Source organism: Oculina patagonica, chromosome 2 (genome assembly GCF_052425735.1).
Source record: "Oculina patagonica isolate OP01 chromosome 2, crgOcupat, whole genome shotgun sequence".
Taxonomy (NCBI): Eukaryota; Metazoa; Cnidaria; class Anthozoa; order Scleractinia; family Oculinidae; genus Oculina; species Oculina patagonica.
In genome coordinates this window covers 44,666,036-44,692,943 of record NC_135759.1, presented here as the reverse complement: position 1 = coordinate 44,692,943, position 26,908 = coordinate 44,666,036, and the positions used below count along the sequence as shown (strand labels likewise).

General features: G+C 36.4%; 1 protein-coding gene across 5 annotated transcripts; it reads left to right on the top strand.

Moving 5' to 3' along the window:
* Window positions 1-541: 541 nt before the first annotated feature.
* LOC144644783 (uncharacterized) lies at window positions 542-26,274 on the top strand. Of its 5 annotated transcripts, none has more exons than XM_078504321.1 (21): window positions 542-677; window positions 5,493-5,528; window positions 7,164-7,289; window positions 7,791-7,817; window positions 8,105-8,131; window positions 8,591-8,716; window positions 8,979-9,005; window positions 9,524-9,550; window positions 11,569-11,694; window positions 12,234-12,260; window positions 12,767-12,793; window positions 15,260-15,385; window positions 15,900-15,926; window positions 16,636-16,755; window positions 17,034-17,066; window positions 17,409-17,543; window positions 19,527-19,568; window positions 20,137-20,250; window positions 23,594-23,614; window positions 24,697-24,816; window positions 26,030-26,274. In XM_078504321.1, the coding sequence occupies exons 1-21, from the start codon at window positions 614-616 to the stop codon at window positions 26,044-26,046; spliced, it is 1,395 nt and encodes a 464-aa protein (XP_078360447.1). In that variant the 5' UTR covers window positions 542-613; the 3' UTR covers window positions 26,047-26,274. The 5 variants fall into 5 exon arrangements, with proteins under 5 accessions (XP_078360447.1, XP_078360446.1, XP_078360448.1 ...); XM_078504320.1 differs by lacking the exon at window positions 542-677 and adding an exon at window positions 5,132-5,370; XM_078504322.1 differs by lacking the exons at window positions 542-677; window positions 7,791-7,817 and adding an exon at window positions 5,132-5,370.
* Window positions 26,275-26,908: the final 634 nt, after the last annotated feature.

Sequence of the window (26,908 nt, the reverse complement as noted above, 5' to 3'; positions counted from 1 at the left end):
GGAAGTGTACAGTTTCTCCTTTCACACTGCAAATTGATATGATAAACGACAAGCGCTGAAGAACTGAAACTCGATGTACGCGCGTTTAGAATACCATTTGTGTATGCAACCTCTTAGTATTGTATCAAAAAAAGCAATGCCTCGCTCTGCACTGACCCTCGAAAGTTCAAGCGCAAATACTTCTGCTCGACAAATTCCTTTGATGAAAGAAACATTTCGTTCAAATTATCCAACTTTTGAATGTTTTGGCTGACAAGAAGTACCAAAAAAGGCTTTTCAGTTTCACAATTAACTTAATTTGCAAACCTGGACAAATGGATCAGACCATCCGATTAAAATCTTGCATTTCTTTTGGACTTCGGCTTTGAGCGCCATGTTGAACTTCATCCAAACGAAACGTGACTGCACAAAGGCAGCCATGGTTGAACTAATGATTTTCTTAGAGACGCCCCTCCCTCCTGCTAATACGCAATTAAAATCGGTGCTTTATTTGCTGAAAATAAAATATTCATATTTGGATAGCCTAACTAGCGCCGACTGTTAAAGCTATTGCGAGCTTAATTATTTCAGACGTGTGTTTGACAGCAAGGTGTTAGTAGAAGTTTAAACTGACATGGGAAACTTTACTTGTTCCTTAGTGCTCGTCCTCCTCGTTTGTCTCTCTTATGGAAGTTGTGGTAAGGCTTGTAATGTTAATTACTTTCGCTTTAAGTTCTAGCGATCGATTGAAGATTCGAAACGGTTTTCTGACTCTAATATAATACAGTATCCCTCGTAAGCGAGCCACATATTGAAGCAAGTTTCATACATCAATTGAGTGAGGTCCTCGACTGAATTTTGAGTCGTGAGAATTGCTATTCTTAATTCAGTTCGCAAATCGATTGCTGTCCCTTCTCTTTTAAATTTCATAATCTATACGATTAAAGTGACCTGAATTTAGGCTTAACCGGAAAGTTTTACTACCCTTCATCAAGGCTGGGTGCGTGTATGGAAGACATTCGGTGGAAGCAGGATATTTCAAATCCAGTCCAGTTCGCAACGTCCGAGCTCGCATCCACCTTTCAGAGTACACTTTCCGCTTTCGTTTCCAAGTTCTACCGAATTCGCTCCTACGTACGACCTAGTTCGCTACCTTCTGTATATTAATGAAATAAAAAAATCTAGGGAGGGAAAAACTGAATAATTCTTTGTTTTTAACGCGTGTGAAAAGAGTGGCTACGAACTGTAAGGGAACGGTAGGTGCGCACTCGAAAAAGGTTGGGTGGGAACTCGGACCTTACAAGCTCGATTGGGTGGGAAACTTTCATAATTCCATACGGTAAGTTAAAATTTTATTTAAAAAAGCAATAAAGACATTTTTGTTAAGTATGGACTTTGCTTGGGAACACCTATTCGATTTCACTTTATGTCAAGCTAGTGATTTAATTAAAAGGTAATTGAAATAATTATATAGCTAAAATATATTATTTATATTTTTACCGAGTTAAAATACCCTAAAATTTTTGGAAGCTGTTGAGAACTCGACTGTTTTAGATCTACTATTTTTTCAACCAAGACAGGATAGTGTTTGTAGAAAAAGAAATGGATAAAGGGCAACAATTTTCAGAGAGCACAAGTTACGTTCGAATAAAAACAACTCTTGAAGAGCATAACTTAAGTTCTTCTCAAACTTACATTAAGCTCAATCATTTCGTTTCTGTGTTTGAAAGCAGGGTGTAGAAATTTAAACTGATATAACAAAAATAATTTGCTTATGTTGTAGTTATCATTTTAAAGTTCAAAGAAGCTTGTAGTTTCAAAACGATTATAGTTCTAGATATTCGTCTATGGTGAAGTTCGTTGTATCGAAATAAAAACTATAATTCGCTTTAATAGTTTTTGATCGAGGCTCTCAATGGCATCTGCATAGAATGTAAGAAAGGACGAGAACCAGAAAGAAACTCAACCCACGTTAAGGACGCCGGGTTCGGGAAACGAACCGAGGCCACACTGGTGTGAAGCGACCGTAAACCAGCTTCAAGCACAGGTTACTATTTTTCCCGGGCCTGTAACAGATCCAAAAGGGATGCCAAAGTGTTCACAAATGTTCAACGTTAAAACGTTGCCGCGTATAGTGCAAAAAAGTGCAGGCTCTTTTCGACATGTGTAATACCAAATTCAGGTTGATAAGGAAAGTCATGTAACAGCATTAACAGGAAAAGAAAGGTTTGAAATATTTCATTTGGTGGTATCTTTTATTTATTTATTTTTGACGTTCTGACAGTTGGAAACTGTCGGTTACGGTTGATTGCAAAGTTGCTTCAATCTGCTTTTATGATAGACATTTTTTACTTTGTAATAATTTAAAAAATTAAGAAATGAACCTTCTCTGTTTAGTTGTTTTTTAATAGCATATACTCCATTCATTGGACAATGTTAGGCGTAATTTACTTAAACGCCGTGTAATTGAAAATACGCGGCGTTTTTGTTGAGATGGGATATATAAACATAACTATTCTATATTTATACAAACAAGTAAATAATCCTGACGTTAGAAGCTGTTGTGAGCTCGAGTTTTCAGATCTGTGTTTGAAAGCAAGGAGAAAAAAAGGTTTTTTTCGATATGGGAAACTTCACTTGTTTGTTCTTGTTCTTTGCTGGTCTTTTTATATACGGAAGTTACGGTAAGGCTTTTAAAATTTTAACATATTGTTCGTAACATGCAGGATTGAGTAAAATATCGTTTTTCAACCTATTATAATTTATCCCTCTTAAACTAGAGTGTTGTAAAGCGGATCAGATGAATCAAAAAGTGTCATGATGTTCCTTCTCTTTCAAATTTCATTCTCTGAATGACATAGTTTAAAATAATGCCTGCCGGCGACTGACGAAAGATTTTATCCTCAACAATCAAAGCAGGCCTCAATGGGCTCCAACGTTTGAGTTCCTTCCAAGAAAAAGTTAATTTCGTCATCCACAGGGGAAAGTAACCGTGTAGATCACACCTGATCTGGCTGAAACACTAAAAAAAAAAAACCTCAGACACGATATCAATAACACCTAGGTATCATGAAATTAAATCGTATATTATTAATTACTTCCTAATTTTGTCATTTTAATTCAAATGCTTTCATATGCCGTAATACTCCAAGTAACGCCATGCTAAGTACCGGTTGCTTTCTTTCAAATCTACTTCCCTGTATCGGCAACACTGACGTTTCCTTCGTCATTAACACACTGTTGCCATTTGTTCTAAACAAACCTATCCATAAGTTCAAACATTTTCGGAACTAGGCGTCACGATCGGAGTGTCAAAGGGCCTTCTTTTTAGCGGTAAATGACAAAAAAGAAAGTATCTTGGTAATTAAAAAGTTGTCAGTTTTAAATTACAAAACTTAATGGCTAAACAGCGTTAAAGACGCCGAGCCGCGAGAATTGTACGACAAAGCATTTTTGAAAGCGAGTACGCGCTGAAAATAGCACGAATATGAGAACGTGTTACACGGTTTTTAATCCATCACACGTCTCCCAACACAATGTAATTGAAAGGCTGGACTAGGGGGCACAAAAAGGTGGTAATAACATTTTTACTAGCGGAAAGTTTTATAGTTTCCAAGAAAATAATGTAATGCAATAATAAATAAATAAAATAACAATATTGGTATTTTAACAGAACAAACACTATGTATTTGCACCTCAAGGAACTCCGAAAAGGAATTTAATTTTGTGTAAATAATTGATTAAATCCTTTTTTACTTTTACTTGTACAAATCCCATCATCCCAATGTACGAGGCCCATCGACACAGCTATCATGAACTATAGTCGATGATCACTTGACGATGAACTTACTTCCTATCTTGCGAATGAGATATGAGTAATTCGATGACACAAGTTATTAGTCAAAAGCGAAATTCGGAGTTTTGTTTTGTAGAAATGCGTCCTTGTTGCGAAACTGGTTTAACTTTTAAAATGCATAATGTATTGGAACAATATTTGTCCGTTCCGAAAAGCGGTTTGTATTGAAATATCATAACTGACAGAGACGATCCAAATACAGTAATATAGATCTTATAAAATCCACCATTAAACTGCAAGGACTCTACGCAATCGCGAATCATTGCTATTTTTGATATGTGTATGTTTGGTGCCCATTTTGGCGAGGGTCAGTATTTGTCAACGTTTAACATTATTCACTTAAGAACTTCACGTCATAAACTAAATTTCTAGCAAAATATTTTTCGAAATATTGTAGCTAGTTAAGATCAGAAAATTTAAACATTCACACCTACAGTGGTATTTTACTTTTTTAAATGATGTATTAAAACAGCAATTAGACCTGTCAACCAGTCGGGTGATATAATAAGTAGTTTTGTGGGTCTTTGATAGGCGGACAAGCTAGACAGTTGGCAGTACTAAATAGCATTTTGGCGGTTAGCGTTCAAATTGGACCCTGCGGGTGACAGTTGACAAGAAATGATAAAGTAGTTGAAATGTTCGGTTCAAATCTTATTTGTAAGTGTATGGTAAGTTCTCCTGCACTAGATCCCTGATTGTTAATTTCCCTTGACCTTCGCTACCTGCACTGCTGCCGATCATCTATATTTTAAATTTTTACACACTCATTAGTCTACTATTTTTATTATTCACCCAAAACGAAAATATTTACTCAACAATTTTTTTAAAAAAATCCATATTTCTGATATTTAAATTTCGTGAGGAAAAATCACTGACAAAATTTCGTTTTTATTTCTATTTGATTTGTCCCGGGCATTCTTCATACGACTGATCATTCACTTCTGCAACAACTTTGTTTGATAATGAATTTAAATCTAATGGTTCAAAACTAGCTGTGGCTTTACATGTTTTCAGATAAAACGATTGATGTATTGTCTATCAGCGTCCACATCTGAGAAGTGCGGCTCTATACTCGTTTTCAACTATTTTAATTCAACAAAACTTTGATTCAATTAATGGGCGTGATAACACGTCCGACATGTTTCATTCTCGCCATAAATCCGGCATGCACAATACTAAACATTTGTATGCAACGATAACTCTGTCGCTAATTATGGTAATACGTATAAACAACTTTCTAATGGATTAGTTATTCAACAATTAATACACGCATCGTTTGTTTGGATACGCTTTCACATTGAGGCACTTATAAAACTTATTAAAATGCACAGACATTTTTTCCAGTATAACTGACCCTCGCAAACGGTTTACGTTCGGGCGGCTCTAGTGTTGAAGCATACCTTCCTGCAATTTAAATTCAGAGTTTTGTGCATTAACGAACAAAATGAAAGCAATCTTGGCTTTCGCTCTCTGCATCTGTGTTCAGATTTGTTGTGGGAGATATTTCAGTGGACGGGTTGTTGAATACGAACCTGGTAGGTGGCGACGGTTAACTTCTAATATGTCTATATTTTTTTCAAATCATAGCATTAAACTTATCCACGTTTTGTATATTATATCCACGTTTTTGCAACCGACTTTTTTTTATTTTTTACAGGTATACCATTTAGAGACTCCGTATTCTTGGATGGAGGCGAGTATGATATTGCTTCTTACTACTGGCATAAGTGCAGTGTAGATATTTATTCAAAATGTTAGGTATATAGAACTTTTTTGCGCGTGTACAGCGTTATTAACGGTGAACCAAGTTTTAAAATTTGTCATATGTTTCAGCTGTTTCTTTGCTTACCTGGATTAGGTTGAATTTTGAAAATTTAACGTCTTTCCCGCCAAATTTTGAAATGCATTTATATCGCTAAGGTACTATATTGTTATCCCGGACACTTTTATGCACTATGCCTTCCAGTGTTATACGCGTATAACTAAGTTTCGAACTGTTTCTTATCATTAACAACCGAGTCAGGGGATTATTGTAGTTTCATTCCGGCTCTCGCATTTTAAGCTTGACTGAACTGCATTTATCAAATATCAACATGACTTATATTTTTTTACAACTGAGGTTACTTAAATATCCTGACGCATTATTTAACAAACTCGAAATCTTACTTACTATTAAACGCACGATATTAAAACACTCCATTTGAAATTTAAAAAAATTGTTGTGGGATAGCATTAATTATTAGCTTATTTCAAATCAATGTTTGGCGATAATAATTTGACCGCATAAACTCTGCAGACTAGCTCCCGTATAGCCAAGTTAGCCCAGAAATTAGTTCTGCTTTACGTTTGAAGGTATCACAAATCGCCCTTTTAAATCTTCGTAAATGAAATTGTGGACTCTGAAATAAGAAAGAGTATATCACAATGTTGGCAATAAGAAACTCATTTAAAAATAGTCCTGCATAAATTATTGCCGATATGAACATCCCGCGCAAATAAATTATGCGCAGTCTGGTATGTTTCAAGGATGGTGCTAATTCGAAACCACAACAAAAGGAGGCTAAATCTGCTGTCAGTCTCGAATTAATGATTCCATTCAGTTATATCGAAAGAAGACGTTTCGTGAACAGCAGACTCTGCTGAATCAAAACGTTTGCTGCCTTCACAGTTGAGCGAGTCACTTTGCTGGATTTTTACGCTCTGCTGATTTAACGTCCAATAAAACCCAAGTTCATTTATTGTTCATCTGAATTTAACTTTACCCTGACTTTTAGCTCTTTTTAACAGAATTGTCTGATTTGTCAAATTGCATTTAGCTCTACAACTGTAAATATCACAGGAAAACCGTGACATCTTTATTATTCAGACGTGAAAACAGCTCTAAAGGGTTGGATCTTAGGAGACACTGTTTTACTGACACATTTTCAAATTAGCAATTATATTTAATTCGTACTAGCCACCATCTCAACCGAACGAATTATCCTAAACTAAAACACTGGTAAGTAAAAAGAAACGAAACGAATCGAAACGAACGCTTCTTATGACCTTTAATGATTTCAAAGTTATCCTTAATCGTATTGTGAATACATTGCTGTTTATCATACAACCCTTTATTTATCTCGCTCTTAAGTGGCAATTATTAGTTTGACAATACTGCGCTTTGTTAAAATAACTGGAATCTAGAGAACGATATTTATTTTGGCATTCTGGCTATTACAGGGCTTCATTTTTCCAGTACTTGAAAACTGCATATAACCGTTTGAATCTGCAATTAGAAAAAAACCCTTTAAAATGTATATTTTATTTTGAGTGCTTGTTGAATTGACAGTTTGTGAAGATGATCCGGCCTATGCAGATGGCTGTCCAGGTTATGCCGCCATTGAAGGTTACTGTAAAGATTACGAGGACTTTATGAGAAAAAACTGCCCGAAGTCGTGTGGATATTGTGCAGAAGGTGACTGGCTAAATTGTTTTTAGTTTTATGCCTGGGAAAAAATGTTGTGTTTCTGCAGGTAGAGCGGTGACGAGAATATCTTCAAATTAATCACGACGAAGAGAAACAGAAAATCTCAGCTCGTTTAATCATTTCGAGCACGAGGTCGACAATATTCTACCTCAAGTAAGAGTAACGAAATGTCCATAACAATATTAACAAAGAACTGCACATGACAACTACAGTAGAACAATAAATAAAACAAGCATAACATATAGACATTTGGGACGTTGACAAGCAATTATTGAAGGGGTGGATTATCTTCATTAACGTTATATGTCAGAAATAAATTAAATCATCTAAAAACACAAATAAAACGTTTCCAAAGTAAGGGAAAACCTTGGTACTGAAAATAATTTTTCAAGGAAATGAGAATGAGGACCACGGAAAGAATGGAAGAGAATGGAAGCGTTGTTTTGATTTGTCTATGTTTTTAATGGGCCTTTACCTTAAACTTTTCAGCGACCACTCAACCTGCCGTTACAACTGGTAAGTTACCACTTCAGCTTAGAGAAGAGTTTATATTGAGTTGCAATCGGCACCTCACTGTTTTGGAAAACGTGGATGTTCGTATATGATGTATTATTGACTGCTGCGTGATTAAGCAAGCGTCTTACCAACTCATGATCAAACACAGACAAAAACAAACAGATTATGACGTATCGCTTTTCACCGTTTTTGTTTTTAATTTTCTTATTTGTATCTGTTAATTATATATTTGTTAACAGTCTATTATTTTGAAAACTTGATTGCTAAATATAATATCTTTCTTTCAGAGTCTTTAAAGCCTCCGGCCCCAGCTGGTAATTTTGTTTATTTTTTATTCTTTTAATATTTTTTATGACATGTTGGTTTGCCTTTTTTGTTGTGCATCCCATGTATGGTTTAAAAACATGATTTCGATTTTTAAAAGCAAAAGAAGCCTATGGCCGCTTTACATGGTACGTTTTGTCGGCTCGATCTGCCCAGATTTGATAGCAAAATGAGTGCGGAATTAAAAATGGGCCCGACTTTTTAAAAAATTGTTGCTGTGCCACAGATTTTAGAAATCTGGCCGATCTTCATCCTCTTAATTCAAACAAGAGAGAGAAAATCGGGCCGACGAGTTGCATCAGGCCTGATGAAGACTAACAGTATTGCAGTCGAACGTCGCGATCAACATCTCAAAGCGATTCTATCGTAAGACAAACGAATAAACGTTCATTTCTATTTTAAACCACGATGAACAATTTTCACATCTTTAATGACATTTAATTTGACAGTTTGCGAAGATGACCCGGACTATGCAGATGGTTGCCCTGAGATGGCTGCCGTTGAAGGTTATTGTAAAGACCAAGAAGACTTTATGAGAAAAAACTGCCCGAAGACTTGTGGGTACTGTTCAGAAGGTAATTGGCTTAATTATTTCACGTATGTAGCCATATTATATCTGAGAAAGGATCTTTTGTTTCTTTAGGTAGAGCATTTAAGTGAAGAGCGTCGAGACGTCATTCAAAACGAAAACAATTGTAGATCTTTGGAAATATGCGGAAAACCTTGGTACTGAAAATATTTTTGAAGGAAATGAGAATGAGGACCACGGGAGTAAGAGTAATGCAAGAGAATGGAAGCTTTGATGTTTTTTATAGGCCTTTTCCTTTAACTTTTCAGCGACCACTCAACCTGCTGTTACAACTGGTAAGTTACCATTTCAGCTTAGAGAAGAGTTTATAATTACTGACCCACAAAAATCCTATAGTTATCTCTCTGAAATATATCGAATATTGCAGCCATAAACTAAACATCAGCGTGGAAGCGACTGAAATCTTTCATGTAATGTAGAAAAAAAACGGGTTTTAGGGGGGTCACTAATTATAATAGATAATAGATATAATAGATATAATAGATAATTACTTCGGCATTATTGGGTATATTGCAGGCAGCTGAGACCACATCTATTAAATAATGAGTTGCAACATACCTCACTGTTTTGGAAAACGTGGATGTTCGTATATGATGTATAACTGTCATATTCACTGCTGCGTGATTAAGCAAACGTCTTACCAACTCATGATCAAATACAGACAAAAACGAACAGATCATGATGATCACTTTTTACCGTTTTTTCGTTTTCTTATTTTTATCTTTTAAATATATATTTGTTATCAGTCAATCCTTTGAAAACTTGATTGCTAAATATAAAATCTTTCTTGCAGAGTCTGTGAAGCCTCCGGCGCCAGCTGGTAATTTTTTTTATGTTTTCCATTTTTTGAGTCTAATGCTTGCGTGCGCTTTGCGCATGCGCATTAGACTCTTTGTTATATGAAAAAAGCTGTTAGCAATCCCAAGGGAATGGTTCGGGATCGATAATCGTTCGCTGTAATGTAGAAAACAATGATCAGCTGCAAGAACGGACTCCGTACGGACACGCACGATTAGTTTCAATTAAAAACAGCCAATCAGCGACACGTGTTCCCACGCATAATTAAAAGTTCTTTCTCAAGTCACGATTATTCAACACTTGAACAGGACGTAATAATTTTCCAGTTAAGACATTTGTAAGCTTTTTGTGAAAATAAATCTTCGTTTTCAGTTCAGTTAAGCACTTGTGTTTTCGTCTTGCTTAAAAAGCAAGACGTCTTTGAGAAAAAATATTTCGACGGCGACTCGCGTTTATTTACACAATGCGACCAAATATTTATTTTGTTTTAAAAAATAGAAAACTTTACCTCGTATTTTGTATTTAAGTCATTCGAATTTTGACCAATTTTTTCTTTACAGTGCAAACAAAAACCTTCAAAAATAAAAGATGTACATGGATAAATGTAAATCAAGTTACGCGACTAAATCAAAATGCGTTTGTTTGGCCGCTTTGCAGTATTACACTGTCCCGGCCTTTGCCATACACTGAAATCGAATTTCATGCTTTTACGACTCTCAGAGATCTTAAGTTCTTCTTACAGCTAGAAAAATCATAAAATGGTTACATTGATATGGAAGTGATGATTCGCGAAATTTGTACATCATGATAAACAGTCTTCGCTCCTGTGTATGGTAGCTCGATAATAATTGCCTAGTTTCCAGCGTTCAAAAGGTCATCATTATATTGACGTGAGCATTTACACCCGTTTTTAGGAAAATCTGTCACTAAGTGCTTACAGTACAATGGAGTAACAGTCACTATTTCAAGTGCTTTTATTGCAAAATCTGTTTCAAGAGTCATCATCAAAATGGTGAAAAATCTGAAAGAAAACGATGTGAAGTTCTTCAACCCTTGTTGTAATGAACATGCTTTTTGTAAATCGTCACGCAATCTTGTCAAAATGTTTAATCGTTTCTGCTTTTACGGACAATACGGAAGAAGTAACATCAACTCCTGTTCATACTTTAAATTTTGTGAAGCATATAACATTTATGACTGTTTCGTTTTCATCCATAATCATCCACGATGCCCCTAGCTTGCTATAAGCATTTTAAATTAAACTCCCGAACACAAACCTCTAACCAATTTTAACCGGCTTACGAAAACCGCGCAATCTGTATCACTATGCCATACGGCATTAGACTCATGTCACCCTTGGTGACCTATTTTAAATGTTTAACGACATGTTGGTTTTCCATTTTTGTTGTGCATCTCATATACGGTTAAAATTCGTTTGTCAAATCAGAAGAAGACAATTTCAGTCCCAATTTGACCAATATTTGAAAGAAAAGTGACTGCGCAGTTAAAAATCGGCCCGAATGAGGCCCGTTTTTTTAAAAAAAAAAAATCTGTTGCAGTGCCACAGATTCTAGAAATCAGCCCGATTTTCACCCTTGAAATTCTTACAAGGGAAAGAAAATCGGGCCGATGAGTACGTTGATGCGTGTAAGTTTGCTTGGAACAAACCGGGCCGACAAATCGTGACGTGTTAACCGGCCTTATCACTTAAAATCGGGAATTGAGCAAAAATGTTTAACTTTAATCAAACCAAGTAATTAATTTAGCGTGCTTTCGATATTATATTACAAAGGGATTTTTCCAAAGAAATATTAAGATGATATATTTTTAAACACCATTATGTTTATTTTAATATGTATCTATAATAATTGTCGAACATTCTTAAAAGTCATAGAAACTTTAGCGTTTTTTTCTGATTACGGAAGCAGAAGTTAAGAAGTATAATAAAATGTTAAACTTTCTGGGCGTCACAGACGAGCATTCTTATTCTAGCATTAAACAAAAACGCGAGTGAGTCTTTTTCATATGTAAAATTGACAGTCTGCGAAGATGACCCGGACTATGCAGATGGCTGCCCTGAGATGGCTGCCGTTGAAGGTTACTGTAAAGATAATGAGGACTTTATGAGGAAAAACTGCCCGAAGTCTTGTGGGTACTGTTCAGAAGGTGACTGGCTAAATTATTTCACGTATGTAGCCATATTATAACTGAGAAAGGATCTTATTTTTCTTTAGGTAGAGCATTAAAGTGAAGAATGTCGAGTTGTCATTCAAAACGAAAATGTTCGACGATATTATCTTTATCATTATGATTATCTTTGCGTTCGACTCCACAGAAATAAATAATGTATTTATCATGTAAAGTTTCAAGGTATGTCTATGGTCTGAATAGGAGTACTGTTCTTCAATAGATCTTTATTCAAAATACGTTAAAAGAAATAATAATAATAGAAAAAAAAGTTTAACAGTGGGTTCAAGGAGTTCAAATGATTTCAGGTTAAATTTTTATCTTAAAAAAGAAATAGTTTACCCGTTTGGGGGAAGGAAAAGAAATAAATGCGTAAACCACATTAAAAAAGTTGAAATTTTAAATGGGTGTTCTTTGGGCTGACGAAGCTTTCAAAGCAGTGGTTAATTGTATTCTTAATGCTATTGTATGTTTTACTAATGTATTTTTTTTATCTGTCTGTCCTTCTATCTTCTCAGCAACTACGGAGCCTGCCGTTACGACTGGTAAGTCACTTGACCAGCTTAGTTGGTGATTTATTATATTCTCTATGTTGACGTACATGGTACTTCAGTTTTTTGAGATAAATAGACTGCTCCAGGCCTTTGGTTTGTTCTGTTTGCTTTTATTTACAAGTTGGTTTTATTCCGTTGTTTTTGTTTCTTGTAATTAAACATTGTAATTGCCTTGGATTTGTTACGCGAAAACAGCTCTATCTAAAAGGAAAAAAATAATATGTGAAAAACCCTGTGCTTTCTTCCAGTGCATTTTGCTTTCTGTTGCAGTTCGAAATTTTCATGCGACGAAGTAGCTATTGGGTTTGGTTTTGTGTCTGATTCAGTTCAGTGGAAGGTGCGAGATTTTCAAGGCATTTACAGAGTGGTGTTAAGCAAAATTAAAACAAAACAGTTCCGGGTTACTTTTGACGTTACTTTCTTTATGTTATCTATGATTATTAAGTTTATTCTTTCATCATTCAAGGATCTAATTGTTATGCATATCTTTATTTCAGAGTCTGTTAATCCTCCGGCGCCAGTTGGTAATATTTCTTATTTTCTCTTTTATTTTGGATTCATAAGCGATCATGTTATTATTTAAATATACGCATAGAATACACACGTCTATACATATTGGCTTCTTAGAAAGAACAAGGAGTTGCAAGAGCTATACATGATAACTGCTAATGAATAAGGACATTATTCTGACAAATTGATTTAACTGCGCTTTGATTCATTTTTAAGGTCGTCTTTCGTACATAACAATCGCCTTATTAGATAATGGGACACATGGATGTGTCAGATACCCAATATACTCTTGAATTAATATTGTCAAGTACTTTTAACTTGAGCTTCTGGTTCGAGAAATTGCACAAGCACTCTCCGTGTTATTCACATTAAATAAGTTAGTTACCTACTCTGTAAGTCGAAAAGTAATGATTTTTGATAGAACTTGGACTGATAAATTATACTAGAAATCAGTAAGATACCACAATCTTTTCACAAATCATACGAAATACTAGTATATTGACGTGATGATATGTAATTATTAAAAATAGGTCACCAAGGGTGACATGAGTCTAATGCCGTATGGCATAGTGATACAGATTGCGCGGTTTTCGTAAGCCGGTTAAAATTGGTTAGAGGTTTGTGTTCGGGAGTTTAATTTAAAATGCTTATAGCAAGCTAGGGGCATCGTGGATGATTATGGATGAAAACGAAACAGTCATAAATGTTATATGCTTCACAAAATTTAAAGTATGAACAGGAGTTGATGTTACTTCTTCCGTATTGTCCGTAAAAGCAGAAACGATTAAACATTTTGACAAGATTGCGTGACGATTTACAAAAAGCATGTTCATTACAACAAGGGTTGAAGAACTTCACATCGTTTTCTTTCAGATTTTTCACCATTTTGATGATGACTCTTGAAACAGATTTTGCAATAAAAGCACTTGAAATAGTGACTGTTACTCCATTGTACTGTAAGCACTTAGTGACAGATTTTCCTAAAAACGGGTGTAAATGCTCACGTCAATATAATGATGACCTTTTGAACGCTGGAAACTAGGCAATTATTATCGAGCTACCATACACAGGAGCGAAGACTGTTTATCATGATGCACAAATTTCGCGAATCATCACTTCCATATCAATGTAACCATTTTATGATTTTTCTAGCTGTAAGAAGAACTTAAGATCTCTGAGAGTCGTAAAAGCATGAAATTCGATTTCAGTGTATGGCAAAGGCCGGGACAGTGTAATACTGCAAAGCGGCCAAACAAACGCATTTTGATTTAGTCGCGTAACTTGATTTACATTTATCCATGTACATCTTTTATTTTTGAAGGTTTTTGTTTGCACTGTAAAGAAAAAATTGGTCAAAATTCGAATGACTTAAATACAAAAACCGAGGTAAAGTTTTCTATTTTTTAAAACAAAATAAATATTTGGTCGCATTGTGTAAATAAACGCGAGTCGCCGTCGAAATATTTTTTTCTCAAAGACGTCTTGCTTTTTAAGCAAGACGAAAACACAAGTGCTTAACTGAACTGAAAACGAAGATTTATTTTCACAAAAAGCTTACAAATGTCTTAACTGGAAAATTATTTCGTCCTGTTCAAGTGTTGAATAATCGTGACTTGAGAAAGAACTTTTAATTATGCGTGGGAACACGTGTCGCTGATTGGCTGTTTTTAATTGAAACTAATCGTGCGTGTCCGTACGGAGTCCGTTCTTGCAGCTGATCATTGTTTTCTACATTACAGCGAACGATTATCGATCCCGAACCATTCCCTTGGGATTGCTAACAGCTTTTTTCATATAACAAAGAGTCTAATGCGCATGCGCAAAGCGCACGCAAGCATTAGACTCAAAAAAACTTTAACCCTATTCAGACCGGGCTTTTTTGGACCTTCTCAAAACGGGTGGTGGGGGGGGGGGGGGGGGGGGCGTTTGAGAAGGTAACTTCCAGAATATTGAAGCAATCACAATGGAACTTATAGGATGTATTGTTTGACCGAACATCTCTCTTTTGGTATACGTCACGTGGAATGGTGACGTGACAATTACATCTTGATGTCAAAACAGCCGCCATCTTGGATCCGCCATCTTGGATTTCAAAATTTTTCCAAAATGCCAGAAAACCACCCAAAATTACTGCAAAGTACTCAAAATCAATAAAAATGTTCTTTAAAACCGTAAGAATGTAAAAATAATTCCAATAAGTTAATTTTATTAGTAGAAACACACAAAATTACAAATTTGGGAAATGCCTGTCAAAATGTCGTTGCCATGGTTATGTCAAGTTCCTGACACCTCATCCAACCCAACCAAATTATTGCCAGATAAATTTTAGGAACTCAGAAAGTTTGGCAGCGTTTGGTTGAATCTTTAAAAAGTTATAAGAGTTCAAAGTCAGCGCGGGCCTCAAAAGCCCCCCCCCCCGGTCTGAATAGGGTTAAGGCAATAAGCTAACTCTGAATTCATTTGATTTTTAAAATTGACAGTATGTGAAGATGACCCGGACTATGCAGATGGCTGCCCTGAGATGGCTGCCGTTGAAGGTTATTGTAAAGACCAAGAAGACTTTATGAGAAAAAACTGCCCGAAGTCTTGTGGGTACTGTTCAGAAGGTAACAGGCTTAATTATTTCACTTATGTAGCTATATTATAACTGAGAAAGGATCTTATGTTTCTTTAAGTAGAGCATTTAAGTGAAGAGCGTCGAGATGTCATTCAAAACAAAAACAATTGTGGATAATTGGCAAATTTATCTTTATGAATTTCGTTCGCCTCCACAGAAGGTGGTATAATAAAATAAATGCAAAATAATGTCGTTTTCTTCAAAAAGCGTTTCGAAGGTCATACATTAAACTACTTAAAAACGCAGGGAATTTTTCGTCGTTATTATCTTGAATTAGTTAGTTATTATCAAACCTACAAGAAACACAAACGATTAAGAGAACATTGAAGTAATACTAAGCAGGGCGTCAGCTTATTGTTTCTTTTTTCGCCCTAATAATAGAAAGTACATTTTTACGAAATTATACGCCACGTTGAAATATGTAGGGGGAACATACAGTTGTGCGATTTCGTAATTTGTGAAATGCTGTTGCATTGATTGGTTTGTACGATTGTATCTTTCAGGAACAGCACCGCCTCCGTCTCCAGTTGGTTAGTTGCATCATGTTACTTGCGTTTAGAATATTGGTTTTGTAGATTTGATAAGATTATTAACTTAATAATTTAATAATCGCCTGCAATGTTAACATTACTAAAGGAAAATATTGAGCTAGAGCAAAAAAGGTAGACTGCCGATCGTCCCCCAGCCCCCCGCTATATTTCACAATTTTCCGTTACTCGAAATGAAGGTAACTTTCATTGGATGTGCTTCCCTTCTATACAGTCATGTACCCACAGTTTATATCGAAATCCACATCGCAATACACATAAGAGAGAATATCAAATATAACTGAAAATAATTAATATTTTTCGTTTATGAAAAGGAAGCATGCGGTGGTTAAAATTTGTTTGCACACGGAGGGAAAAAATGCCTACGCGAAGTCATACGATATAGGTTTCTTTGTAAGAAACGAAAAGGAACATGAATCACATTAACGGAAATCACAGTACAAAAGTATTTAAAGACTAATCTTGCTTAATATTTTTACTAAAAATATCTCGAAAGTGACTTTTTAATATAATGGTTGCCTAAAACACTCTAATAATGAATTGCGAATGAAAATAACAACGAATGAATGAATGAATGAATAAATGAATGAACAAATGCATCGATTGATCAATTTATTAATTTAACAACCTATCGATCTTATGGTATTTTTTAACAACCTATCATATATTGTATTTGTGTTGCAATTGACAGAGTGTAAAGATGATCCAGAGTATAAGAATGACTGTAAAGACATAGCTGCGACCCCAGGCTTCTGTCAAGAGCAGAAAGAGTTCACTGAGAAGCATTGCCAACTGTCATGCGACTGGTGCGGTGAGTGGAGAAAGGAAATATGCTTCTGTTAAAAAAAGAAAGTACTGGTTGCATCTATCTTTACTACACGAAAGAATGACAACACATGCTACGTTTGTTTCGGTATCTGCCAACCCCATTTTTTCGTTTCGAATGAGAATAAACGTGAATAAAATATAAATATTTTTGAATGACAAATATCACATACGGCTCTTGGCACAGTTGCTGATAAAGTAGATGGTAATTAATGTAAGTACATGTACTTCTATAACATCTTTTTTTTTCTGTTACATTTGCAGAATCGCCGATAACCAAGGCCCCTATTGAAGAAAGTATGTACAGCTATATGCAGTGTTTTAGCCTTTTCATTTCTTCAGTAAGAATAAAAATAAAATCAACATTGGTGTAATATACATAAAGTAAAAAACAAAGGGACTTACCGTAAATTAAATGTAAGTAAAAAGAACAAGGGACATACATACAAAACATACATAAAGTATGTAATAAAAATTAAAGTAATACAAATAAAATAAAATAAAAATAAAATAAAACAAATAAAATACAAAAAACATAATAAAAAAGTCACATAAAATGGTTCGTGAAGGAATTCCGAGACTAAATGTTATATTATTATTTACAAAGTTGTATACAAAACACATGTTTGTTTATAACAGTTTGTGAAGGAGATCTGCCTAAGTGGGCTGCCTTTTGTCCTACATGGGCTGAGGCAGGAGAATGCAACGATCGAGAGAAACAAGTTTTTATGGAACATTATTGCAGAAAATCGTGCAATCTTCCTTGCAAACCAGGTACTATTTATATTTCTTCTGGCTGTTCGTGGTAATTGTTTAACGCGGACATTAGATTATTAAAAAAAAACAAGTATTTAACTTAAACTAGTATTTAACCTCTTGTACCGCAGCACAGCGGTACAAAAGGGTATGTTGAAGTGGTCACAATCACTAAATCTGCAATTTGTTGTACTTCTACCCAAACAGGCTAATGCTCGAAGGTATACCTCAAGCGATAACATCAATTTTAAAAAAAAATTCGTTGTACATTTTTCGTTCGGATAGAATTATTTAAAAGCTGAGCCGACAACAACAGACAGAAGTAGTAGGGAAGGTTTTAAAAATATACCCGATTACAGTGAGGTTTGTAATCCGTCATTCCATCATACCACACTTTCTGAACTGTTCTAGGAAGTCTCCCCCCACCAACTAATGTTGGAATCTTACATGACAATTTTGTGTGAGTACGGTTGCTAGGCGGGGCGAGTAAGAAGAGAAGTGCAAACCTTCCCAAGACTTTTGTCTGTGGTTTAAAATATACCAAACAGAATGGTCTTGAATGTGTTATTAAGTAATTTGAAATATTGACACAATAGTTTCCGTTTGGTTTTAATATAAATTATGCTAAGGAAATTGTCCTTGGACATTATCATCTTTTAAAGCTATTAGTTTTTCTCGCGTTTCGCTCCCCATAAACCGTATGCTTCTTGTTACATGTATGAGTATTTTTTAGTCCAAGATGATGAACCTAAGATGGCACAGGGAGCAGAGGAGCCAAATTCGACCATTGTAAATATTAAAATGTTCGATCTGTTTCGTAGCGCTTGTCATACGTTATCCGATCTTTTTGTTTACGCGACGGTTAAGCCAGCGGGAAACTCGTTCAATAGTCTGTTGCGTAATCGCAGCGGGTTTCCGTTCGTTTGTTGCCCGAAGGGCAACGGACGGAAAGCGAAGCTTTCCGAGCAAGGCACGAAGTGCCGAGAAGAAAAAGAGACAACTTGTCTCTTTTCTTAGTGTGTAACGATCTTGTCGCGCCCACGGTCATTGAGCCTGCGGCTACGCCAAGCGCAACAGGATTCCCGCTGGTTTACCCGTCGCGTAAACAAAATGATCAGATAACCAGCAACCAGGGCGTGAAAAGCGCTGCGAAATAGATCGAACATTTTAATATTTACAAAGGTCGAATTTGGTTCCTCTGCTCCCTGTGAAGATGGCTGTTTAAAAGGACTCACCAAATACTAAAAGTATTGACAAAGATTAAATCTGAAGTATTTTAAGTTAATCCCTGGCATATAATTCTAAGTGGGGATGTTTAGACTATTTTAATAATGCGTTTGAACTGTAAGAAAAACAACAACAACAAATAAACAAACGAACATTTAACAAGCAGACAGACAGAAATCAAAAGGACCTCCTGCTCTCCTTTCGGGGAGCAGGGATGGCGCAGTGGCGAGAGCGCTCGCCTCCCACCAATGTGGCCCGGGTTCGATTCCGACCCGGTGCCATATGTGGGTTGAGTTTGTTGTTGGTTCTCGCCTTGCTCCGAGGGTTTTTCTCCGGGTTCTCCGGTTTTCCTCCCTCCTGAAAAACCAACATTTCCAAATTCCAATTCGACCTGGACAGATGACCCGCATGAAAACCAGCTAGCGCTGATGTGGCTTCCTTTCTAAATATAGTAATTTATTTCATTCGCGCACAGGATTTTATAGACGTATTTCTTTTAACCTACCGCTCATAAAAAATTATCCTTAAAACTAAACTACAAATGTAAATAAAGCCTTACACGTTCAAGCTATTGCCTGCTTTCACAAAAAGGTAATTATGCATTAATAATCATTCATGAGCAAACTGTTAACAAATAATTCTCTCATATCTACCCCACATGAAGTCTTGATCAAATGACGACTCATTCTCGTCCAGTGTAAAGTAACAAATACACTGCTACTAGTAATGGCTTTTTCTGACAGAATTTTAACTACTTTCCTTTTCTTCTTTCAGAGCCATCTCCGATTCCCAGCACAAAGCCACCTTCACCTCCAGGTACACTGCAAGAGATAACCAACCTCAATTGCTTTTAAACCTCTTGGTTTCTTTACCGTGCAATAAGTGATGGTATTAGGACCGCCTGGCGTCTATTTCGGTCTGTGAACAGACCACGGAGCGTAACCCCAATTTCCTAGTCACAAGTTTATTTACGGGCATGATATTTGATGACGCGGAATCCTCAGTGTTACCAACTATAAAAAGATTAACAAACGTGCATTAGTTGCCTTAATTACCATTAAGTAAAGAGAGCAACATTTAACACCTCATTCATTTCAACTTATAATTTAATATTTTCAAAGTCATGAGCGAGAATTAGATGGAATTTATGAGAATTCACGTGGCTTCAGTTGTTACCCAGTTGTTACTTAGTTGTTATGTAAACCTGCTGGATCCTGATTAGGAGCGCTCTGGCTTTCTCCCTTATGGTTATAATCGCATAATTTTTCTGGTTTGCTTTGTTTTCCTTAACGTATAGTTAAAGACGCAGTTACAAACCATTTTTTTTTATAACTTGAGGTGTGTTTTGTTGCTTTCTCTGTTGTATCTTTCCTTTGTCTGTCAGCATTCTGTCGTGACCGTGATGCAAACTGCGACAAGTGGAAGTCATTAGGATTGTGTGACGATTCTCAACAAGAGTCACACATGGCCATATACTGTGGAGTCACTTGTGACTTCTGTAAGTATAAAGAGTTTTTAGTGCATGTTTCGTTCCCGAAAGCCATTGATACTGATCATGTGTTTGTTCGAATAATGCAACGACAAATGGAGCTAATAAGTATATTGGAAAGGATTGGCATGGTATAGTTTCGCAAATTGATAATTACGCACCTTGTAATTTCATTTGTATATTTTATAGTAATTATTTTGTATTTATTTTTTTGATGGCGCATTAGAGCATATTGAAGTGAATTATTATTGTGTCTAGTGCGAAGCATCTAGACCCTATGCAGAAGGGGTAAAAACTCAGATAAATACTTCATGTAAGCTAAGATATCAAGTAATGCGCATAGAGTTTCACTGGGTTTCCCGTTCCGTGACCATTTACATGAGGATAAGATGGCATTCAGAAAAAGTGTAACCACTCGATATATCATCGTGACCATTTCGCAATCACTCGAGTACAAAGAGATGTTCGGAACCCAATTGAAATCAAGCACGAGCACAAGGAGGATATTCGGAGCCAATTGAATTCGAGAATGATCACAAAAGGGATATTCGGGACCAATTGAGTTTGAGAACGAATATTCCGCGACGTTTGCGATGCTCTATTTTAGTGATAATGCATTTGCCTCTAGTAGCGAACTGCAGCGGAACTAGCTAGCCCAGAGAAGTTATTGATAAGTGTATTTCGTAGAGCAAGAAAACGCTGAAGCTGCCCGACTGAAAACACCTGTGACTGACCAAACATCTGCAAAAGCTGCTGAGTATTTATGTGGACAAAGTAATAATAGAAGTAGTAAACTACTTGCAAATCATGTAAGCGTTGGTCAATTTTACTATTTACGTCTACTGATTACGGCTTATAAAGTGAGAGCTTCGAAATTTACGGGACTGTTGCCTTTAAAAGCACGAGAAATTGAAGACACTTCTATAAACGCAGTTTATCTACCACTTAAAAATCACACAATTTTCGGGTTAAGCGTGCAAATGCCCTCCAAATTCCCCCCCAATTTTTTGACACTCAAAACTCTAATTACTACTGAAATGTTTCGCTACTAGACTACAGTGGAACCTCGATATAACTAAGGGCCAAGGGACTGGCAAAATGTGTTCGCTATAACGAGGTTTCGTTATATCGAGGTACTTTCTCATACATTTTACTATTACTGGGACGAAGAATGTCGTTTGTTATATCGAGGACTTCGTTATATAGAGATTCGTTATATTGAGGTTGCACTGTATTGTTGTAGCCTGCGATTACAGCCGCCTCTATTGCTCTCGCTACTACGTGCAAAACGCGCCAAAGCCGGTTTAAGGTGAATTGCATCAATGATTATCTGTGATTATCAATGATTCGCCGCATGAATGTACGCGCGCTGACTTTACTCACGCTTTATAAATTTAGACTTGGCTAAAACGTTTTAGGCTTTGCAGAGTTTGTTCGTGCACGTATTGTTTCGGAATTGCGAAAAAGCGTGCTTGCGAGATAAATGAAGTAATTTGATTATCTCCTTTTAATCGGCACAAAAATGCTTAAAACTGGTCATTTTTTATCACCTACTCAATAGGGGAAGGGGAATGGGACGGAGGAAATGTTTTAAATTACTTGCCACTTGAGGGATTAAAAATTACGTGCGTGATACGCGTTTTCCATGCGTTTAACTCAACAATAAATCATGACCAATCATCGCTTAGACCACAGAGCAAAATAGAATTGCTGCTCAGTTTGAAATGACCAGTACGAGATATAAATGAAAGCGTCACGTTATATTTTATGAGTTTTAAAAGTACTACGAAAAAAAAAACATCTCTACCTTCAAAGTCTTCAAAAGCGATCAAAGCGCCTTTGACCTTAAATACTGACGGCCAAGTATCGTATATCGCATGTCACGCTTCAACATAACACACTTCTTGTTTGTTGAACAGGAACAAAAGGAAATATAAACGCGACAGGGTACGTCTAAAAGCCTTAGGCTTTCTTGTTAGCCAAAAGAGTGGTTTAACATTAACCATCCGGTTTCAAGCTACTCAGTGGCTTCTTGTTGGGCGATGATGTGAAGTCTTTCGTCTGATGTAATGGTTTTGTAGCGATCGACCGACCAAATAGGACTGCGAATTAACTACACGTGAACGCCGAACTGAGATTAAGTTTAGCACAACAAGAAATCGCCATGAGAGTAAAATTCTTCTTGAAAGTTAAAAAGGACTTATACAAAATGTAACGGAGGAGACAAATTGAATTGGATGACTCAGTAAAAAGACAACTTCTACAGTTAGCTACAATTGGCCTGTGTAATACAATTACGAGACCACGTTTGACTTCTGTCGCTGGAGAGAAGTATTGTTTATCATGGATTACCAAATGTCACGCTACAAGACAACGCAAATTTTGTTTAGATTTTGTTGAACAGTCACTCAATACAGAAGTTGTCAGCTACTTTTATTTAGTATGTTAATTTTTTTGACAAATTTCCTTATTTAAGATCCCGTTAGGAAACGTCATCCCTCTGCATGCACTGCGTGCCGTTTATTATATTGCCCGCCATTAGAAGGCTGCCAAAATTCAGAAACAACTTTGAATTGGGATTGGTGGAGGGGAGAGGGGAATCTGGTGGAATGTAGCAAATTTCTTGTTTTGACTTTATTTTTGTATGAAAAGCTGTGTTTTGTGTCTAGTGGAGGAATGTAGCAAATTCCTTGTTGAGCTCCCGGCCTAAACCGCTTTCTTCGCCACTAGAAATAACACAAGGATCTTCTTCTTCATCTAAAATTAGGATTAGGATTTCTCCTGGATGAAAACAATCAACTAGCGGCGATCTCTCACATGATTACGCCAAAAATTTTATAGTGTGAATCCCACGCCAATAAACTCGTTATGTAGGCCACATGGCAGTGTCTTCACGCTAATCTATTGACTTCCTGTGCTCCAAATTTGGATGGAATCGGAAGTAACACAATGTTTTGCAGAATTATTACAAATCGACCATAATAAAAGAGCATAAAGAATAAGAGCTAAAGCATAGATTTTAGGCTCAAGATCCTAACCCTCGGGAGAAACCAAACACAGGTGGACTCGAGAGATGAAGGGATATCAACTATAGTTACATGTGTGATCGCGACTACCAGTATCCATCTTGCACTAGACACATGTTCGCATTGCAGACCTGTTATTATTATTATTATTATTATTATTATTATTATTATTATTATTATTATTATTATTATTATTATTACCTTTTTATACAAAATTAATGTTATTTTAGAATTTGGCCGTCTTTATGAAAAATTTCATCTCGGAAATCAAAATTTGTAAAATCAACCGGAATCTGCTCATGTTTTTGTATAATTTGTGTTTTCAGGTAGGGCACCTAATCCAGACGGTAAGCAGAAGCTCAGCTGGTAACATGCATGCACGAGCAATTAGATAAAGCAATATTAGAGCAGTTTTCAATTGAGTGTCGTAAAACCAAAACCAAAGTAATTACTCTGGCCAATCACAAAGGACACAGACAATCCAGTGAACCAATCAAAACTCAAAGCAAATACATGTAGCTGGCAAGAAGCGCGGGAAAACGTGCGCGAGCGAGTCGCGATTGGTTTTGGTTTTAGTTCTGATTGGCTGAGAAAGTGGCGCGTGATTTTTTAGCCAATCACTAAGTGTGTTAATTCAAAACCAAAGCAAACGCAATTTGCTTTCGACACTCAAGTGAAAACCGCTCTATCATCTTACATGATTAACATTTTCGTCCAAGTATTAATGATAGACGATTAAAATGCAACATTACTTACATATAGAACCGTTTTGGCTGCTACGTTGCTACCTTATATTTAGTCGAAGCGGCATGGCCTAGTGGTCGGGTTCAAATATCCACCTTACTGCTACTGCATGGATTTGTTTCCGGTGGTCCTAAATTTAACCTTCAAGCCAACAAGTCAGCCTCCCACCAGTTCATATATATTCGATGAAAATCATGCTATAGTTAGTGGCAATATTACAACTGCGCCGTATTTTTGCTCGATACATACTAATTTTATTTATACAATGTACCTTAGAAATATTCTTCATTAAGAAAGACATATAAACCGTGATGAAAAGAAGTACACAAGTATTAAAAACTGCGCAAACTACACCTGCAGCAGAATACATTTTCTTTCTGTTAACCGGTTATCTTTTCACGAAAATAAAACGCAATTACAGTTATTCTCAAGTTACGATGTGAGTCTCTAGTACGTTTTATTATGCCTGGGATGCCTAGTTTGTGCAAAAAGGTATGATCCAGCCAGTCTAGAATAGACAGTTAATTGATGCGATTCGCCGTCTATCAAAAATCCTTACTACAGATACTTACAAAGAAGGAGGAAGAGTAAATAATTAGATTTAATGTAAATTTGGTTAATTTTATACAACTGAAAATGAGCACATACGAATTACACATTTTATCGTGTTCATATTTGTTAACAGAGTGTTACGACAAAAAGGAGAACTGCGAAGACCTTAAGAAGGCTGGATTTTGTGCATCAACAGTTCCTACAATGGAGTATGAAGTGAAAACAAACTGTTTGGAAACCTGCGAGTTTTGTGGTGAGCATATTATGGGAAGCGCGGTGGCCCAATGGTTAGCGCGCTGTACTCCGGATCAAGCGGTCTGGGTTCGAGCCTTGCGGCGGTCAGTGTGTTGTGTTCTTGGGCAAGATACTTTAATCTCACTGTGCCTCTCTACACCCAGGTGTATAAAGGGGTTCCGGCGAACTAATGCTGGGGGCATCCCTGTGGTAGACTAGCATCCCATCCAGGGGGAGTAGAAATATTTCTAGTCGCTTCATGCTACAGAAACCGGGATAAGCTCCGGCCTATATGGGCCACTATGCTCGACGCAGACCTTATATTGTGGAGGAGAAACTTATCCCCACACTGTATACACGCAAAATAGATTTACTTGCTGAATGTTTCTTTACCAATTCAGCCTCTGGTGCCTAGCTACAGAAACTCGTTGGTTTGGCATTTAGGTGTAACAAAAAAAAAACTATTACCAGGAAACGACTATTTTGCGGTATCTATTGTCTTCTTGGAGGAGGGGGAGTGATAGGGTGTATAAATTGACTATTCATTGTTACACGTTTGTTGGGAAGAAAAAACTTAAGGTCATTGCCCTGTATTGCATTGCGCATCCTTACTACGCCGAATTTTATGCGTAATTAGCGCACGCGAGCGCGCGCACATAAACAAAATGGCGGCTTTTTTCTATGCGGCTTATTCCGCGAGAGAAGTAAATAGTCGCTTTCTCGTAAACGAGTATGGTGACCTATCAATTTTTTCTCATATTTTGGGTGAAGCGATCAAATTCTTTCTCTAAAATTAAAACAGATCAATTCCTATGTTTGAAAAATAAATAATCGCTAAAAAAGTGTACTTTGCCAGTACTCGCAGAGGAATTATAAAGGAATTATATGGAATATACAAGGTCTTCCTGCTCCTAAACGAATATGGTGACCCTCCTTTTTTATTTCAAAATTTAAGTTCCCTTAAAGTAATAAACCAGTAGGCGAAGTTTGTTAAAAATCTGTGTTCAGTTCTATTTCAGGGTAATGATCTTAAAGTAACATTGAACATTTGTTTTTATTTAATAGCTGATTTGTGATACACATAAATCTCGCTACTTTAAACGTCCCCTTCTCTTCTATCTGCCATGTTCCCCTGACATTATATTGCAAAAGAATATCTGCAATTAATCAAACACTTACTCTCTAGATTGTATTGTGATTTACGTTTTCTTTTTTCCTGTGCCCTGATTTAGTTCCTGACTCTCCTTGACGCCCAGTACAAAGAAGAAAGAAATGTTGCCCGTGTGCAGTATCATAGTTAGATGGGACGCTACTTAAAAGCAAGGACTAAAACATGAGCTGTATTAGATTAATAAGTATAAAATTAATTGCCCAAGAGTTAAATATAACAATTCCAGCTCAGCTTTAATTATAAATGTAAGGGATGGCTCTGTTTTGTATGTTACATAGGGTACAATAAAGCATTTCAGGCAAAAACGTGATGTTTGTATTTCATTGGTGGTTTTATTTTATAATTTGGCAGAAAATAATAACACAGTATAGAAGGTCTTTGGGAAGCTTGAGCTGGAGTGCGCGGTTCTGGGTGACAATGCCTTAGTGTGGAAACACAACACTGCCCTGAAAGGAAAACACACAGGATATTGTTAAGTAACTTGTTAATAACCTGATTGATTTCTTCATGTGTTAGCACAGAATGGAGTTAAAAAATGAAAAAAAAAAAAAAAAAACTGGCCCAAACATTTTTGGACCGTTTATTCAAACGAAGCATAGGCCAGGGTTATGAAAGTTGTATTATGTCAGAATTCAGAACACTAGCCATAAAGGCATAGCCACAAGCAATAGGCATAGGATTATTTTTATTAGGCATACACTCATGTTCTTCCGATTCTGCCTAGGCCTCACTAGGAAACTGAAAAAAATCATAAGCATAAACATAAGCACAGGAAAACTTTTTCACACGAGACAGTGTTTGCCTACCACGTGATAAGTTTCTTGTTACTAGTGAAAAGGATCATATGTTGATATACATATTTGTAATTTTTTTTATTGTTGAGCACTGTACTGCACTGCACTAGCTGGTGTGGGGTATTTCCAGCCGTGAACTTAATAGA

Excerpts from the sequence above, each read along its gene's own strand:
- LOC144644783 (XM_078504320.1), top strand. The coding sequence starts at position 5,280 with ATGAAAGCAATCTTGGCTTTCGCTCTCTGCATCTGTGTTCAGATTTGT. Across the intron at positions 9,551-11,568 it reads GAAGCCTCCGGCGCCAGCTG|TCTGCGAAGATGACCCGGAC; the intron begins GTAATTTTTTTT and ends TAAAATTGACAG. Across the intron at positions 11,695-12,233 it reads TTGTGGGTACTGTTCAGAAG|CAACTACGGAGCCTGCCGTT; the intron begins GTGACTGGCTAA and ends CTATCTTCTCAG.